Below are 19462 nucleotides of genomic sequence, written 5' to 3'. Positions count from 1 at the left end.
AGTGACTATCTTTTTTAAGAAAAGGGTTCAACCTCCTGCTTCAAAGAATTTAGTTTCTGTGAAATGAAAAATCCAATATTTTATATAACTAATCAAGAATTATAGTCATCCGTCCATCCATCCAACCATCCATCCATTCAGGCATTTATTCATTAATTTGCTAAAGTAGTCACTCATTCCAAAATACCTACTGAGCCAAAACTTGTGCCAAATCCTAGGTATCTGAAACACTTCCAATTAGCTGGGTTGGTTTTCAGATGTTGTGAACAAGCCCAGTGTATAGGATCCCAGTATATTCCAATGAATTTCATATTAAATATGTTTCAGGAGCCATAATAAGGCCATTAATTATGGAATAGTTTGAAGCTTTCATCTACTAATCCAAAGTAAAGAGTTCCCTTAAAAGAATTTTCTAGCCCAGCACAGTGGCTCATGCCTGTAATCCCAGCACTTTGGGAGGCCAAGGCCGGTAGATCACTTGAGGCCAGGAGTTTGAGACCAGCTTGGCCAACATGGTGAAACCCTGCCTCTACCAAAAATACAAAAATTAGCCAGGCATGGTGGCATACATGTAACCACAGCTACTTGGGAGGCTGAGGCAGAAGAATCGCTTGAACCCGGGAGGCAGAGGTTGCAGTGAGGTGAGATTACACTACTGTACTCCAGCCTAGATGACAGAGCAAGACTCTGTCTCAAAAAAAAAAAAAAAAAAAAAAATTTTCTTTGTAGCTTAGAACCTTGCTTTTTGCTCCAAGATGTCTTTTATATACTACATTCTGTTTTAAGCCAAACACGGAACAAGGCTCAGTCAACAGTAAACTGCCTTCAGTATCAAAGAAGTACTCAGATTTCTGCAAATTGTGTCTGTGAGAGTTGTAAGGTCCTTGCTGTCTTTGTAGAAATGCATATTGTGACAAAAACATGTATTCTGAGGATAGTGGAAAACGAATCTCTGCACCCGCTTCCCTGCCAGGACCAGTTAGTGTTGCTTGTGCAAACACTGCAATTCCACCTCTCCTCTAAATAACTCTGCTTCAATGGCCCAGAGTTCTTCTAGCTCTAAGAAGTCCAAAATGATTTAGCTCAGCATTTGGCTCTGCACCACATGATAACATTACTTTCTGATGGTAACAAGAAAGAGGACTACTCAGGAAAGCAAATAAAGCCCAACATCAAGGTGCCAACATTCTGAATATATTTATTCATGTTTGTATTTGTGGATGGAAAATTTTTTCCATGCTACAAAGTTTGGTTAAAAACAAGTTGTTACAAATCAATAAATAATTGCTATAACTATTATCTATTGTAACAATAATAAATAGAAAATAAACAGATGCAACTACTTTGCTACACACAAGACTTGTTCCTGTTATAAAACTAATATAAGTGCTGCCACTTTTCTTTCTTTGAGTATTTTCCCTTGAGATACAATTTTTTTATTGCACATTGCTTTGTGCTTGTCTTACCAGTTTCAGGTTTGTAGCACATCAAAGAATTACAAACATTTCCATTTAGAACTATGATCCTACCAATCAGGGGCTTATTTTCTGCCATGTGTTCATTTACAGATTACAAACATAAAAGAAGCAAAGTACAAAAATTAATGCATGTGTGTGTGTGTGTGTGTGTGTGTGTGTGTGTGAGTGCGCGCTCAAGGCTGGGAATACTGACTGGTATGAAAGGCTTTTAACTAGTTGTGCATCAAAATCATACACAATGGCCATTAAAAACTCACTTAGCTATCAGCATGTAAATCATTGGGTTGGTTATTCAAAGACCAGACAAACAGAATTCCCCGATACTGTTTCCATTTGGGTTTTCCAGCTCGTACGGTTCCAGCTGACGATACTCAAAAGTCACACGATTTACGTGTTTTCCACTGGACACCATGCGCACCACAGTGTTGTCACAGCCAACTTTCATCTGGGCTATAATGGATGGAAAAGATAAAAGTTTCCCAGCAGGTTAGAAACCACACAGTCATCATTTAAATGACGGGATCACTTAAACGTAATGAAAGCAAGGAGACCTGTCTTCCTCTCATGTACTCAAACCATGCATCTACTATCACTTGAAATGTTTCTGTTTCATTTTTATTATGACATAATTAGTTATAGAATAGTGTAATTGAATTCAGTCTTTCTCCTCATGTGCGAGAACACTATTAGAAAAATAAAACTAGCTGGAAAGAGGCAAGAAGATGTCTCCTCGGCCTTTTTTGCCTGCAAAGCCTAAGTGGTAAAGGCAGGCAAAGGCAATCAGTCTGGAGTGTGCACAGTTGCTAGGGTTCAGGGATTGCAGTGGAAACAGTACTGCCCTCTAAGGACAGGTTGGAAATTTGCAGTGGCAGTTTTTGGTTGTCACCAGATCTAGGGTTGCAAGGGGCATTTAGTGGGGGCTAGAGGATAGAATGTACTGCGGGACATTTATGTAGACAAAAAAAAAAAAAAAAAATCACCTGTTTATCATTTTCTGAATTTAAACAAAAACTCTGTTTTATACATAAACAAAAAAATCATTTGCATCGTATAGACATACACTGAACATACTAGTTTTTGTTCTATTATCCACTTACAACTTTTCTCTGATTTTTTCTGTACTATTTATATGAAATGGCTTCTGATATCCTTGCTTCTCTTAAATCCAATCTTATTCAGCTGGGCACGGTGGCTCATGCCTGTAATCCCAGCACTTTGGGAGGCCAAGGTGGGCGGATCACGAGGTCAGGAGTTTGAGACCAGCCTGGCCAACATAGTGAAACCCCGTCTCTACTAAAAATACAAAAATTAGCCAGGCATGGTGGTGCGCGCCTGTAGTCCCAGCTACTTGGGAGGCTGAGGCAGGAGAATTGCTTGAACCTGGGAGGCGGTGGTTGTGGTGGGCTGAGATCACACCACTGCACCCCAGCCTGGGCAACAAAGTGAGACTCCATCTCAAAAAAAAAAAAAAAAAATCCAATCTTATTCATTATTTATATAAGATCTGCCAACTTTTATATCTCCTCTGTATGGATTATATATTGAAACTCATATTATTTTTATTAAGAATTACTTTCCTTTTATTTATCCTATTTATTTATCCAAGCTGGCTCCTGAGGCAAGATTTATCTGCCCTATAATAATCGTTTCTGCTGTTTTAGTTTTCTCAATCTTTCTTTTCCTCACTTTATCTCTATAAGGTGTTTTTAAATTTTAAGAAATGCTATCATTGTCCTTGTGTAATGGGTACCACTCAAACACGTACCTGGGTTTAAATGAAGTAAACAGTTCAACAGAGTTATTGAGATAAAAGTCAATTTGATGACATAATAAATAAAAGCCCTATAATTATTTTAATATAAGTACCAGGGAGTTTAGTTAAGCTTCTACCACGAGGTCCAAATTTATTTTTCTTTTCCTTTCCTTTCTTTTTTTTTTGTGGCAGGATCTTGCTCTGTCATCCAGGCTGGAGTATAGTGGTGCCATCTTGGCTCACTGCAACCTCTGCCTCCCAGGTTCAAGCGATTCTCCTGCCTCAGCCTCTCCAGTAGCTGGGATTACAGTTGTGTGCCACCACACCTGGCTAATTTTTGAATTTGAATAGAGATGGGGTTTCACTGTGTTAGCCAGGCTGGTCTCGAACTCCTGACCTCAAGTGATGTGCCTGCTTCAGCCTCCCAAAATGTTGGGATTACAGCCTTGAGCCACCACACCCAGCCAAATTTATTTTTCATTAAACAATTTGGAGGTCATTCTTTTTCTGATCTTACCCTGGACTTTAATCTTTATAATATGTCCTATTTTCTTTAGTTATTATTTATTTATTATTTTGAACTAGTTCCTAACAAAATCCAATGTAAAGGGCAAGGTCCCTAATGGTTCAACACTGAACAACTTGGGAGGGGCTCATGGAAACATGATAAAGAAAGAAAAGAATTAAGGCAGGAGAATAGGGTCTGGAGGCAGGGAACTTAAGGTCAGTTCATGCTGAATCAAGGAAAAACACCAAGGCCTGGTGGCAGGGAAACTGAGGCCAATTCGTGCTGACTTCCCAAAGCTGGATCAAAAGGAAAACACCTGGGTCTGGGGGCAGGGAACCTAAGGCCAATTAATGCAAACTTCCTAAAGCTGAACCAAAAGGAAAAACCGCATCTCCCCCAAGCCCGAGTAGCAAAGGATCAAAGGCTAGTCTCCCTACAACCCTCTCCTTCCACATCTCACAAGGAAAGGGAGAGTGCCTTGGACTGGCCATGGGCCAAGCATGGGCTATCTCTTCAACTGCATAGGGTGCCAATTCACCTCAGCCTTTAGCCACAAACCAAATCCTTCATCCAGATAAAGAGTAATTGATAGGAACCTCAAAAGGAGCAGTGGCTTACGCCTGTAATCCCAGCACTTTGGGAGGCTGAGGCGGGTAGATCACCTGAGGTCAGGAGTTCGAGACCAGCCTGACCAACATGGAGAAACCCCCATCTCTACTAAAAATACAAAATTAGCCAGGCATGGTGGCACATGCCTGTAATCCCAGCTACTCGGGAGGCTGAGGCAGGAGAATCGCTTGAACCCAAGAGGCGGAGGTCGCGGTGAGCCAAGATCGCACCATTGCACTCCAGCCTGGGCAAAAAGAGTGAAACTCCGTCTCAAAACAAAAGAAAAGAGTACTTGAAACCCAGAAAACTTTTGTAACCGGGCCCTTGAACCGCTCGCTAGGGTCCACTCCCACCCTGCGGAGTGCTTTCTCCCTTTAATACATCCCTGCTTCGGCTACTTCGTTCCTGTGTTTCATTCCTTTGTTACTTTGTGCGTTTTGTCCAATTCTTTGTTCAAAACGCCAAGAACCTGGACAACTTACACTCAAGGTCCTCCTTCCAGTAACGGAATAAAGTCTAAAATGAACCAAAGAGTGATATAATTCAAGCCTTAAAATTGTCTTAAAAGCGGTTTCAGTTACCTAGGTAATGTAGGCAAAAGTGGTTTTCTGGCTTTAGAATCAACTTTTTTTCTAATTCAAGTTATATCACTCAAGCAGAAAAATGACTTTGGCTTCAATTATCTAAATTGTAAAGCCTGATTGTTCTTTAATCCTTGGCTTACTTTTTAACCCAGCTGAGGTATATCTCCTCAAAGGTGCTCTCCAATCATGAGCATGGAAGTACTTCAGTGCCTCAGATCATGCACCCAAAAGGCTAAAGAAGCCGCATGCACTGACAGTTTAAACCAGGGCTCGTGTCAATTAGCATTAGAGAATCCTCTAGTTTTCAGCAAAGTGGGATTTTGGAAATCTTTTGCCTTTACCTTGATTAGAAAGCTTGCTTTGAGCCCACTCCTACCTTAAATCTCATCTGAAACTTTTAGAATACCGGTGTATCTGGGGGAGGGTGGAGTGCATATCAGGCTTTAGTGCTGACTTTTGTATAATTCATCCTTTGGTATCCTCAGGAGATTGGTTCCAAGATGCTCCCCATCCCACGGATACCAAAATCCACAGATGTTCAAGCCCCTGATGTAAATGGCTACCTTTTACCTTTACCTATTTCCATGTAAACTACACACATCCTCCCATATACTTTAAATCATCTGTAGATTACCTATGGTACCTAATACAATGTAAAAGCTATGTAAATAGTTGTTATACTGTATTTTTTTGTGTGTTTTTTTTTTACCTGATTATTTTCTTTTTTTTTTATTTTATGAAGGTGTGGTCTTGCCATGTTGCCCAGGCTGGTCTCAAACCGCTGGGCTCAAGCGATCCTCCTGCCTCAGCCTCCCAAAGTTCAGGAATTACACTGAATATTTTCTTTTTTTTTTGAGACAGAATCTCACTCTGTCGAGTCTCGCTCTGTCATCCAGGCTGGAGTGCAGTGGCACAATCTCAGCTCACTGTAACCACCACTGCCCGGGTTCAAGCAATTCTCCTGCTTCAGCCTCCTAAGTAGGTGGGACTACAGGTGTGCATCATGATGCCTGGCCAATTTTTTTATATTTTTAGTAGAGACGGGGTTTCATCGTATTGGCCACGCTGGTCTCGAACTCCTGACCTCAGTAATCTGCCCACTTCGGCCTCCCAAAGTGCTGTGATTACAGGCGTGAGACACTGCGCCCGGCCTACGCTGAATATTTTCTATTACAATTGGTTGAATCCATGTATGGGGAATCCACAGTCAAGGAGGGCTGACTATATGTTAATTCTATTTTAGAGATGTTTTGTCCGTCATCAACTCAGAGACAGAAAATACTGGTGGTCTGGCCTGGTTTTAATTATTACAGGTAACAGCTGATCAAGAGGACTGTCTGCTTTGCAGCTTCATTGCCTAGCTGGTTAATGATCTGCAGTGACAGGAGAGGAAGGAGGCTACAGTAAGAATTAACTGAGATTAGAGACTACTGTTCTTCTTCTGTTTTGTCTCTTTAATGTTAATCTAGGACTCCTGTGTCTGAAGTAAAGCTATGGGAGTGACCTCTACAGGAATGTTTTATGACTCCTCTCCCCCACCTCCCCCAGACTTCATTGAGTTATCTGGTCACGAGGTCATGAAGTCCCATCCATCCTCACCTGACATGAGCATAAAAAAGTGAAAATCCTCACTTGTCTCTGATATAGATCTGGTTCTATTTGGCATATGCTGTGCCAACTAAACCAGTCTTCTATTACTGGTGACCGCTTTTAGATTTCAGAATTTACCTCTGTGTTACACTGGCCTTTGAGAGGCTAGTTTAGCCGATAAGAAGTTATAGACTTTTAGCAGTTCTAAGAATTTCTAATAAAGCTTATCACTTCGTTGTTTATTTACTATGAGTAACACACACACATACATACACATACATAAAAAACAGTTATTTCATTATTATCCTATTACTAATTGATGATACATCTACTATTTGAACCATAAGTGTTTCAGTTAGTAAACTCTTTAGTCTCTAGAAAATGAAAGCAGAGACCCCCAAGAAAATGGAAAGAATGCAGATTTTAAAAGCTTTGTCTTTTTCATAGTTTTACTTAAGGCCAACCTTTATTGCTTCAAAGGTTTCTCTCCCAATGTCAGATATTTTGGTAAAGATACTGATGTTATACATAGCCTCAAATCCTCATACTGGCTCAGTGTGAAAAATTGAAGGTTTTTTTGGTGAAACTCGCCTTCCAATGTAGAAAATATTGGGGGAGTACTTATTTTTTTTCAATCTTGATAGGCACATACATAATAATCAAAGAAATACCTCACCCGGGCCATGAAACGGGTAGCAGAGATCAGCTAAAGTCATCATCTTGGAAGGGTCCAATCCAGTTCCTCCCAGCAGCTCCACAAAGTCTCCTATTCCCTCGCAACCTGCTGAGGATTTCTAAGGGAATAAAGCAGCAGAGAAAGACACATTTAAACCAATTACAGAAGTCAAACCATTTGACCAACAGCGGGTCCATGAATTCACTCAATCAGCCCTCAACATCCTGGCAATACCATTTAATTTAACATCTGGGACTCCGGAAATTAAAAGACACTTAAAAGAGAAAAAATCATAAAAATTGCTTTTCTAAATCAGTTGAGTAATCATTTTTTTTAGAAATGTGTGTACATGTTTTTTTCTTTTTTTTTAAGCTCAAGGACTGGAATGATAAAGTGGAAATCTGTAAACTCCATATAAGATGTGTGGAAATTCAACCAAAAAATGCTTTACTTTTCAAATCATTTGGACATACATACTGAATCACTCGAATTTCTTCATGCATGCAGTCACAGTTAAGTGAAGTCAAATACCTACATTTTATAAACAGGGCTTTCACATCCGTTTTTCCTTCACTTCATCTCTTTTCTTCTTCTTTGTAAAGGAACTTTGTGTGCTATTGGAACACCTCATTTCTACCAATAAGAATTTTGTTTAATTATGAGTATACTAAAGAAATAATAAAACCCTGATTTGGGGCCCAAGTTAGCTACAGTTACCATGATCTTTCTCCTTTCAACTAAAACAAATTTATTTCAAGCTACTCAAAAGAATTCATTCTAAAGATTTGTGTGGTCCACCATGATCACCTTTTCCTGCTTCCCTTCATTTTTTTTTTTTTTTTTTAATTTTGTAGAGATGGGTCCTTGATATATTGCCCAGGCCGGTCTTGAACTCCTAACCTTAAGGGATCCTCCTGCCTCGGACTACCAAAATGCTGGGATTACAGGTGTGAGCCACCTCACCCAGCCTTTTCATTTCTTCCACACTGTCTTGTCCACAGCAATCCCCGTGCCTCACTTTCCAACACAAACAAAGCAACCACTCTCAGTCCCAAAAGTACTTTGAGCCCCCATCTCCCATGATCACGGCAGTCTCACAAGTATGCCACCTGTGCAGCCACAGAAAGCCAGTGCCTAGAAGGGCTCTATGCTTGGTTTAATGCTCTGCTGCATTTTAATAAAATTGTAATAAGGGCTCCCACATTTTCATTTGTACTGGTCCCCACAATTTTGCCTGTGATCCTCTTCTTCATTGAAGTGTGCTCATTAAGAGATCTAGTGGAATGTGACAAGGTGCTCAGTACTTAACTAGATAGACCTTAACACATAGGAACCAAAATCTAAAATAGAGAACTTAGAACACACCCACACACACACATAAGCACACACATTCAGGCATTTAGAAGGGTACTGACCGGCATGGTGGCTCACGCCTGTAATTCCAGCACTTTGGGAGGCCAAGACAGGTGGGTCATTTGAGGTCAGGAGTTCGAGACCACCCTGGCCAATATGGTGAAACCCTGTCTCTACTAAAAATACAAAAAAAAATTAGCCAGGTGTGGTGGCTCATGCTTGTAATCCCAACTACTCAGGAGGCTGAGACAGGAGAATTGCTTGAACCTGGGAGGCAGAGGTTGCAGGGAGCCGAGACTGCATCTCTGCACTCCAGCCTGGGTGACAGAGCGAGACTCCATCTCAAAAAAAAAAAAACAAACAAAAACAAACAAACAAAAAGTACTTACATCCCTTGTACCAAATGTAAGATCCTCACACCAACTCAATGTGCAAAATTGAAGCTTTTTTGGTTTTGTTTATTTTGGTGGAACTCATCTTCCAATACATAGAAATCTGGGAGGTTTAAGAAAATAATCTTGATAGATACATTAATAATAACTAAAGAAGCATCTCACCAGGGCCATAAAAAGGGTGGCATGGCCCTACAGCCCATTCATTGCATGGAAGCCACAGTGACGTTTTAGACAGCGTACATCAGATCATATTGCTTTCCTCCCTGAACTCCTTCAGTGGTTTACCACTGCACTTAAACTCCCTAATGTGGCCTGCAGGGCTCACCACACTCTGGCCCTGCCCATCTCCCTGAAGCTGTTTTATGCCAATCCTCCTCTTCCTTCCATTTCTGGAATCCAGCAAGCCCATTCCTGCCTCTGAGCCCCTGCACTGTTCCCTCTGCTCCCTGTTCTCACAGCTGCTGGCTCCTTCTGATCTATCACCCAGGTCTCACTTCTCAAAAGGTTTCTTTCCTGACTACTTTATCACAAGGAGCCCCCGCCTCTCCATCCACCCCCATGCTCCCAGTCACTGTCTACCACACAACTCTGCTGCATCTTCTGTATAGCACTTATCACCATTTGAAATACATGGCAATTTTGCCTGTCTCATTCCACTTGAATGCACGGTCCCTGTGAGCAGGACCTGTCTTGATTATTGATAATTCCCAGCATCTACAATAGTGCCTTGTACATGGTAAGCATTCAAAAAATATTTTGTGAAGGAACAGATGCCTAGAACACTGTAGGCTCTAAATTGTTCGGGAGGAAACACCAAGATTACCCCCACAGCCCCAATAACTAAAGTGCAGATCTCCCAGTCTGTGCTCACACCTTTCATCTTCTATATTTTACATCAAAAATGACATACGAATAATATCGAGCCAGTAAGACTGTACCAAAGATACCCAAAAATGTCCTTATCAAAGGACTATTCTTCCACTAAGTTCCAACTTAAAAAAAGCAGGCACTAGTCCATGAATTTAGGGCTTAAAGGAAATTGGATATACTCCTTTTCTCAGTCCTAGTTCTATTTATTTGGTTTTCACTAAAATCTGTCTGATTAGGAATTATGACTGCCTTTGATAGCAGCAAATACATGAGTTATCTTAACCTAGTCATGTGAGAAAGTAGAAGGAAATGAGGATGACTCAGAGGGAAAATGCTACCAGTGCAAGAAAATGCGGTCAAACTCAGCATGAATTTTAAAGTCCATACAGAAGTTTATTCGAAAACAAGTTGATAGGGGTTCTTGGCTAATATTTTTTAGGCAAAATGTATTGAGTTAAATGTCATGCCAAATACTTTTCAAAGCTTTACTGTATTTTGCAATCTAAAAATCCAATTTTGTATTTTATGCTACAGTTAGCACTCCTTCACAACACAGTTCTGTCAATGAGATACTTCCTTCATGTCAAAAGAAAATTCCAATAATCAGAAAAACAGCTGTGTAGATGACTCACACTACGTTCTGCTAGGAGAGAATTTTTGTAAAAGAGGCAAGTACAAGAGAGTTCAATTGTAATTATATACCACAACTTTACCAATTGAAAACATTTCTTACATCACAAGGAAAGTATTCAAGTAGTCAGAAGGGGCACCTGAGTATGCAACTTGCCGCATAACTGAAATAGAAGAGGGGGTTAGTCAAAGCAGCTAGGGCAAACACGTGTGAGATTTAAGAGTTCATCAGAGCAACGTACTACGCCAATTTGCTAGTGTCCAGGTTTGCCCTATATGATTGCTTCTGCTCTGATAAAGTTGTGGCCTTATCAAATGGTTAGGAAACAAGTAAGCAACTCACCTTTAACTGAAGACCATTTACGTGTCCCAGGGTGAGATCAGATATTTTGATCACCGCAGGATAAATTATGGAGAAGCTGCAGTTTCGATGCTGGTGTGGAACTACCAGAGTAAACTTTCCATTTGGAGTCTGAGAAATGACATTGCAGGCTTTGTAGAAAAGAAAAAAAATTCATGTTTCCATTACTTGGTTTGCTGGGTTTTTATAGACATTTATTGTATCTTATTCTAGGGCTCCTGTTCATCATCTAGGGCCTTCTGCCCAGGAAGAGAGCATATATACCACAAAAGCGATTTGGAGACAGGAAGGATTTGGGGAACAAAAACCATCAGTGACACATGGATATTGTCAGGAGGCCCTGGGCTGTGAGGGGGCTTCTAATGTTAATCTTAGGGGGTTACCTTGTTTATAACAATCACAAGACATAACTCAGCACCCAAACAAATACTAGCTGGTAGTAGTTCTAGGAACACTTGAGTTAACTAAAGTCCAGCTTAAAGCTAGGAATCTGGAAAAATCGAGGCTTAATGGTGAGTCCAAAACTCAAACTCTATTTTTAAATAATAAAGTAAATAATTAATAAGTATTTTCTTTTTCATTCTTATTATTTTTTTTTAATTTAATTTTTATTTTAAAACTGGGGGCCTAGGATGCAGCTCAGCAGCTTCACCATGGCCCCAGGCTTATTTTAAGTATTTTTCTTTTTTTTTTTTTCTGAGGCAGAATCTTGCTCTGTCACCCTGGCTAGAATGCAGTGGCATGATCTCAGCTCACTGCAACCTCTGCCTCCCGGGTTCAAGTGATTCTCCTGCCTCAGCCTCCTGAGTAGCTGGGACTACAGACATGCGCCACAACATCCGGCTAATTTTTGTATTTTTAGTAGAGACGGGGTTTCACCACGTTGGCCAGGTTGGTCTTGACCTCCTGACCTCAAGTGATCCGCCTGCCTCAGCCTCCCAAAGTGTGGGATTACAGGAGTGAGCCCCCATGCCAGGCCTATTTTAAGTATTTTTCTAATAGTGAGAAAATAGGCTGAGAAAAAAATGAAAGACAGCAGCCTTAAGTCTGATAAATATTTGCTGCATGTTAAGTGATAACTAAAAGGTGCATTTTTAATGTTTAATTTACTCCCAAGAACTTCTACAATTTTTTGTTTTATATCTCAAATCTAAATTTACAATACATTGCCCGGGAGTGGTGGCTCACACCTGTAATCCCAGCACTTTGGGAGGCCAAGGCGGGTGGATCACGAGGTCAGGAGTTCATGACCAGCCTGGCCAATATGGTAAAACCTTGTCTCTACTAAAAACACAAAAATTAGCCAGGCATGATGACTGGCGCCTGTAATCCCAGCTACTCGGGAGGCTGAGGCAGAGGTTGCAGTGAGCCGAGATCGTACCACTGCACTCCAGCCTGGGCGACAGAGCAACACTCTGTCTCAAATAAATAAATAAATAAATAAATAAATAAATTTACAATACAGTAATTAGTCTAGATATGAAACTAGAAGCATCAGAATTTGTACTTTTTTTTCTGATTACTGGATGAATCAACATTGATCAGAACAGATCAGAAACACCTCTTGCCTCCTTTTCATATTTTTAATTATACTTACTTTCAAAAAGAACTGAAATTCCTTGATGGTTCTAGGAAGTTTCTTTTTTTAATATACTTTTTAAAAAGTTTTAATACAGACAGGGTCTCACTTTGTGGCCTAGCCTGATCTTGAACTCCTGGGCTCAAGTGATCCTCCTGCCTCGGCCTCCCAAAGTGCTAGGATTACAGGCATGAGCCACCATGCCTGGCCCAGGAGGTTTCTGATTTCTAACTAAACAAAATATAGGGGAAACTCTTTATTTTGTCTTCTAGAATTATTCTGTTGCAGTCCTCAGGAACAGCCTTTTTGGGGGGCTTTTTCAAAAATTCTTTTGTTTTTTCAGAACTAGAAATCAAAAGATCAGTAGTACATTATTCTTTGGCAGATTAGGCCCCATCTTTCAGCCACATGAAGTGTTACCATTAATTCTACTGTATGCAAAAATGAGTGATATGTGTTCCTTTTCTAATTTTTTAAACAGATTTTTCTCTTAATGGGGAAAAAAACAATTGGCAGATAAGTAAACTCATTTTTTTTTTTTTTTTGAGACAGAGTCTCCCTTTGTCACCCTGGCTGGAATGCAGTGGCGCTATCTCAGCTCACTGCAAGCTCCACCTCCCGGGTTCACGCCATTCTCTCCCGAGTAGCTGGGACTACAGGCGCCCACCACCACGCCCAGCTAATTTTTTGTATTTTTAGTAGAGATGGGATTTCACTGTGTTAGCCAGGATGGTCTGGATCTCCTGACCCTGTGATCCGCCTGCCTTGGCCTCCCAAAGTGCTGGGATTACAGGCATGACACCACCGCGGAGTAAACATTTTTAGTAAGATAATATGCTTTAGACCTGGGCTGTTCAGTTGTGTAACATAAGCTACATGTGTGTCCATCATAAATGAACGAAATTAGAGTGGTGGGCTCAGAATCAGAAGGTAACATTGAAATGCTATAATCCAACCCTCTGGTCAGGGCATGATATCTGTCTACCACATTCAGGCACAGGCTGAAAGATACGGAGACTTTCAAGCCTGTGCCTGAATATCTCTAAGACTGCAACTTTATATCCGATCACTCAAGCTTATCCTGGATTAGTGAAATGACTTGGAAGATTAAAGCTTATCACTAAATGCATTGTAGAACCTGAGGAGCTCAGAGCAAGACTTTGGAGAAAAGATAGAATTGTATTCTTCATAAATTAGTATACTACCTAGCCTGGGAAATAAATTAAAAACTGTGATTTGATTTTCATAATAAAGAATAGAAACTATCCTTTAGGTCATTTCTAATTACAAAAAAATTTCCATTCAAATCATTCCTCAGTTCAAATTTCTGTAAGTCTGTGCAATGATACTACTTTCAAAAAGCGGGTCTGAATCCTAAGTTCTGCCTTTTGACTGAGAACACTTACGAAAGAGGTTGGGGTCTGTCTTTATGGTTAATGTGAATCCATTTCCTGGTTCATGGACTCGGAAGAAGATCATGGCCACATTCTGGGAAGATCTGATGCTCCTCCTGCTAAGACCACTCTCACAGAAATCTATGTACCGCTCAGCTGTGGGGAGAGGATGATCCTGGGAACTGGGGAACTTCTCCCCCTTGAGAATCCAACCATCAAATACCTTTGAAAAAAATACAGACATTGATGCTATCATTTCCATCAACTCCTGAGGTCTGAAGTGAGTTGAAAAGCGGGGGGAAGTCATCCAGCAATGGGCCTTCAGTCATAAATAAGAATTGACAGTCCACACTCTCTGCCTGCTCGCCTTTTCATTTGTTTATATTGGACGGTGAGGGTTGTTTGCAAGTAATAGTATTAATTTTTTATAAGCCTTAAAGCTTCCAAAGTAAGTAAACCCTTATACTTTATCATTTCAACCACTTTGGTAAATAAAACCACGGACAATGTACATTTTTACCTTGGCCATATTTTCTACCTCTCACCTTCAGAAGAATTCCACAAAAGCATAATTTGGGTTTCGTGCAGCTTCTCTCTTTCCTCTAGTCATTGAAATGTGAACAAAATATCTTGAAAATAGATAGCAAAAGAAAAAACTGGAGCAGCAACTTTACCTGCTAATGGCTATATACACCCATTTTTCTCATTTTTAAAAAATATCATCACATATTACTTTAAAATGTCAAGAACTCCTTCAACAGCCAGGCAATGATGGCTAGTATGCTACCTGGGACATTTTTCCTTCACTTGTTAAAGTTTGCAGTTGAACAAAGGGTCAGAGTCTATTGACTTGACCCTCAAAATCACCATACGTCTCCAGTTTAATGAGTCCAATCTAGTCCACATTAGCAAAATTACCAACAACCCAGCTACAAATTATTTCTAACGCATGTGACAGGTTCCAAAATAATCCTACTTTGGAGATGTTAATCATGATTATTTTAATTGGACAGTAGAGCTCCATCAGCCATCCCACGCTGCCCTGTTATACTTATGGAGTCTGACTGGAATTGGAGAGGCAGTGAGCTTAGAGGTCTTGTCCTCCCCTCCCACCTATCTCAATCTAGATGCCCCCTCGGCAGCCAGTCCCCTACTGCTCCAAAATCGGGTCACCCGCCCACTGAAGACAGCCTCTGTGCGCTCGGAACGGCTCTGCCGAGCGTGGACCAGCAGGAGCGAGGCGGGCTCAGATGTGAGACGTGTGGGGCGGGCCTTCTAACCAAGACGGCCCGCTTGGTGGACCCCAGCACTAGAGCTTGTTGGGTTTTAATCATTTTTCCTCGGCCCCGGATTGCGTCACAGCGTTCCGCGCTGCGAGTTCAAGTCTTTAGAAGTTCCTAGGGCCTCGAAAGCGCCTAGAAGGGAATTTAAACCATGGCAGCGTCCAGAGGCACCGGCCCCAGCCCTACTGGATGTGTGTGGGTCGAGGTCTTCGGGTAAGGGCGAGATTCTCGTCGTGTGGGGGTCCTCGAATGCGCCTCTCCGACTCGGGCACCAGCGAAGTGTCTAAGAAGTGCCACTGGCTACCCACGCTCGGCAGCCCCACGCTGGGTGCAGCGCCCCAGCCCTTTCCAACCCTCCCGTGCCGCCCCCCGACCCCCCCCCCGCCCCGCCTCCCGGCTGGGCTGGCTGGCCGTGGGCGCCTCACCTTCAGGAAGTCGCCGCCCTGACAGTCGATGGAGACCTGGTCGTAGTGGATGGTAATGAACTCCTCGGGCTCGCTGATGAAGAAGGCGGCGCAGTGCAGCTGCGGCCGGTCGGCGGTGAAGGTGAACTGGCCCTGGAGACTCAGCATGTCCAGGCACCCTGGGGGAGGAGGGAACGGGGCAATAAGTCCCGGGCTGCAGCCGCCGCGGCGCCGTCCTCTGGCGGCCCTCTCCGCGCGCCCCATTCCCGGGCTCTGTAGCGCCCAGCGCTGCGACCTCCAGCCTAGGCTGCGATGGGTTCCTGCGCGCCGGGCGCGCCACCCTCTTCCGCTCCTGGCGCGCCTCCGCCGACCGATCCTTAGCTAGGGGGACCGCGCCCCTGGCGGTTCCGGCTAGCCCCTTCCCCGAGATGTCCGCGAGCCCCCTGCCCTCCGCACAGAGTCCCAGCTTCCCCGCGTCCCGGGCGCCCGCGAGCCGGGCAGCCTCGACTCACGCAGAGCGCGGCGGTACGGCTGCTCCCCAGCCAGCTCCCGCTTCAGGTTGGCGCTGAAGAGCAGGAAAGGATCGTAGTCCGCCGCTTCCCGCAGCTGGCAAGGAACATGGGTCAGTCCGGAAAAGTTCAAGGGCTGGAGATAAAAAAGGGGACCAGGAGCGGGGCACCCTCCCTGCCACTCAGCATAGCGAATAAAGAGAGAGGGGTAATGTTTTCCCGTGTCCGGAGAAGACGGGAAGGTCTTAGACCCTCTCCATCAGGCCGGGGTATCCCCAGCGGCCAGAGGAAGGCAGGCAGGCAGTCTGGGATGCTCAGAGGCAAGGAGGGAGAACAGGATAGGGGAAGCCAGGGGCAAGAGAGCATCCAGCAGAGAGGGAAGAAACAGCGAACCCCAAAAGGCTGCGAGCAGAGGCAGCGTGCCTGCCGCCTAGGGCTAACATGCAAGGAAGGTGAGATGGGTCAGTCCAAGGGTGGCTCACCTCTAGGTACCGGCTTTCCCCTCTTAGAGCCGTCAGGAAGAGGAGAATGAAGTGACAGTGAAGTTTGAAGTTGGGCGACATGCTGGCCTTGCCTCTGCAGCTGCTGTGCTCTGCGCCGGAGGTACTGGGCTTTCCTTCCTACACCCTCGCGCAGACTGAGAGCTAGAAGCTGGTAGGGTCCCTTTGCTGGGTCTCTTTTATAGAGCAGTGGGGAGCGGAGGCTCTCTGCCCCTTAACTGATGGGAGCTCAGTAACCATGGGTTACCCTGTCTCATTGACAAAGTACGTGGCGATGACGAGGGTCCAGCTCTCAGCCACAAATTTTCAGCGTGGCCCAGCATTATTCACCAAGAATGATTTCAGTCACTACAACTTAGTGCACTAAAGTGTTGGAGAATGAGGCGGAGACAAAGAATAAGGAAGGGCATTTTGTTGACCTGCCAAATGCTACATTATACTTTTCTGTGGGCATTCAGGGAATTTTCCATTTTGCAAACCAAAGTGACAAAGTTACATACATGCATAAAATAGCCAAACACATAGAGCCTATATTATGCAGCCTCACCACATAACCTTGGATGAAACCATGCTAGAAATTGTCAAAGAATTTAGTATTCATGCAATTACTCATGCCTCTCAGTAAGAAACTTGAGGCATTTTCAGCTTTAAAGAGAGGTGGAACAGAAGCAGAAGTCTGATTTTGCAGAAGATTGCAGTAATGCAATTATAAGCTTTCTTCCTGCCCCTTACTCTTTGCTTTATCCTGGTCCATTTTCTTATAGGCATTTCTTTCATGGAAAACTAACTCTGGTGTCAGTGGACTTCTGGATTTTAGCTGAGCTCTATCACTTGACCTGAAGGTTTACATGATGTATACACTCCTAGACCAGGTAGCTGTAGCCATGACCTTCGCATCCGTCTGAACCACTGAGAGATGAGATTAAGTCGTTCCGTTTCATGCCAAATACTGGATTACTTTAACACTCTGGTAGAAAGAACTGCCAGGAAGCTTTATTGTAACTGCTCACCAGCAAATTTGCAGGGCTAAAAAGATGACTTAGGGATCCAGAAATAAGTATAAGCTTATCTCTGCTTATCAGGAGAGAAAAGAATTTCTTCTTTGTGTCCAAAATTGTGGGAAACATGAGGATGCTCCACTATTGGCTTTCCTACCCCTTTCCAGTCTCTGCACCAAGCATTGTTATTACAATTATTACAAATAGACGATAATACAGAGTAATAAAGGAAGGAATGGCTATATTTTCAGTTTTAAAATACTCGAAATTAAACAGTAATTATCCTGGCAGTGTCAGAACTTGATTATTTTCATGTCAGGACAATTCTGAGCTCTGGAGAGGCGGCCTCTTTGTTGGGTTAATCAGGAGGCCTTCCTGCCACAGTCCAACTTTGTAAGCAGTCCTCAGACCATAGACAGTGAGAGGAAAAAGAGTACCTAAAGCTCATGGACACTGGCCACCATGTCCTTCTCATCCCAAGGGCTGTTTAGATGCCTGAATTTTTAAAAGGTTATAAAGAAACCTGGGAGGAATAAAAGAGGAGAAAAACAAACAACTTAACCCCAACTTGCTGTCCTCAAACATGCCAGGCTATCTTCAGCTCTATCTCCCATCCTTTTTGTGCCTAAAGGGAGCCTCAGGCCCTCTTCTCTTTCCCATTGATGTAGCCACAGCCCTTGGCCTGTTCCCAGAATTCAGTCCAGCACCCACCTTGGAGACCTCTGCCTTTACCTCTTAGGGGGTCTGGCACCTGATGTCACTCCAGCTCAATGTTGCTTTGTTAGCATCACCAAGGAGACATTCTTCTCCAGCCAGCCCCTTTACAAGCATATGCACATATGCACGTGTGCACACACACATGCACGCATGCACGTGCACGGACAACAGTGATGTTCCCACCCTGCTGTCATGATGCCCACTCCTCAGGAACCACACACAGCAAGAGCTGGGATGAATGAGCACTAACATAGTGACTGATTTTACAAACATCATAGCATAGCATCTGATTTTACTTAATCCACAAATTATAGTACAAGATGGACCTCATTCCCACCAAATCCTAGGTGGATAAATTAATGTGTAGTTTTCACCAGTTTGGTAAATATCTACTAAGCCAGTGGAAACTACCTTTTCTAAAAAAAAAAAAAAAAAAAACTAATGGTAATTAAAAGATGGAAACTACAACCTATGGAGGAAAACTAAGAAGATTAAATTGGAAGACAAGGAGAAGCCAGGTAGCCATTCTCTCTGAGAGAAAGTATTAAAAATAGGTGAGAGAAATGGAATAGTAATTTGGATTAGGCAGAAGAAAAATTTTCTGGGCAATAAGTAGGCCTATGTGTGAAGACTAAGGATAAATTATTTTCATGGACTGCTTTGGTCATTCAAACAATTAGCTTAATATTTGAAAGTTGTTTGTTCAAGCAAACTGGATTTTTTTTTTAAATATGTTCTGGGTAAACTCAGAGTCCCCAAGTATGCTGATTGGAAATTACCTGTACGTTAACCTCCGTTACTTTCAAATATTTCAGTTTTTCTCCATATTTTTCCAGATAGCTTCTCCAGTGTTGATGTTATACAGTCCCTGATAGGTGTTTTTTGGGTCTTCGACTATTGTTAGGCAGGGTTAATACTGTCTTTTTGTTAGGTAGGAATAAGACATTTTTTCTTTCACAAAGCCCCAGAGCAAATTGTCACCTATGTTAAGCCTGAAGGCCAAGGTGGCCACACAATAGCAGATCCATATTCAATCCATGGACATGGGGGCAGGTGCAGAATTTAAAATTGTGCCTAGACTGATGAGACACACACAGAGAGCTTCTGACACTTCATGGCAGAGCCTCCACAGGCTGCACTTGGCTTTCACAGTCACATTATAGGCCATGTTTTCAGGGTGACCACAAAATCCCTCTGCATGCAAGTTAGAAGTTGTAATATGACCTGTGATAATAAATTTTTTCTTTTATTTATCACGTCAACATAGAACA

At 42.7% G+C, this 19462-nt stretch overlaps 1 protein-coding gene across 1 annotated transcript; it reads right to left on the bottom strand.

Annotated features, from left to right (window-relative positions):
• Window positions 1–1176: 1176 nt before the first annotated feature.
• On the bottom strand, window positions 1177–16743 carry CRHBP (corticotropin releasing hormone binding protein). Its single transcript, XM_054489753.2, has 7 exons — window positions 16459–16743; window positions 15980–16073; window positions 15489–15646; window positions 13793–14003; window positions 10790–10938; window positions 7199–7316; window positions 1177–1928 (listed from the first exon to the last, which is right to left on the bottom strand). Exons 1-7 carry the CDS (start codon window positions 16537–16539, stop codon window positions 1771–1773), a joined length of 969 nt encoding a protein of 322 aa, XP_054345728.1. The 5' UTR covers window positions 16540–16743; the 3' UTR covers window positions 1177–1770.
• Window positions 16744–19462: the final 2719 nt, after the last annotated feature.

This window comes from Pongo pygmaeus, chromosome 4 (genome assembly GCF_028885625.2).
Source record: "Pongo pygmaeus isolate AG05252 chromosome 4, NHGRI_mPonPyg2-v2.0_pri, whole genome shotgun sequence".
NCBI classification, from domain to species: Eukaryota; Metazoa; Chordata; class Mammalia; order Primates; family Hominidae; genus Pongo; species Pongo pygmaeus.
This window is presented reverse-complemented; position numbering and strand designations above follow the sequence as displayed.

Excerpts from the sequence above, each read along its gene's own strand:
- CRHBP (XM_054489753.2), bottom strand. The coding sequence starts at position 16,539 with ATGTCGCCCAACTTCAAACTTCACTGTCACTTCATTCTCCTCTTCCTG. Across the intron at positions 16,074-16,458 it reads GGGAAAGCCGGTACCTAGAG|CTGCGGGAAGCGGCGGACTA; the intron begins GTGAGCCACCCT and ends GTTCCTTGCCAG. Across the intron at positions 7,317-10,789 it reads TAAATGGTCTTCAGTTAAAG|AAATCCTCAGCAGGTTGCGA; the intron begins GTGAGTTGCTTA and ends TTATTCCCTTAG.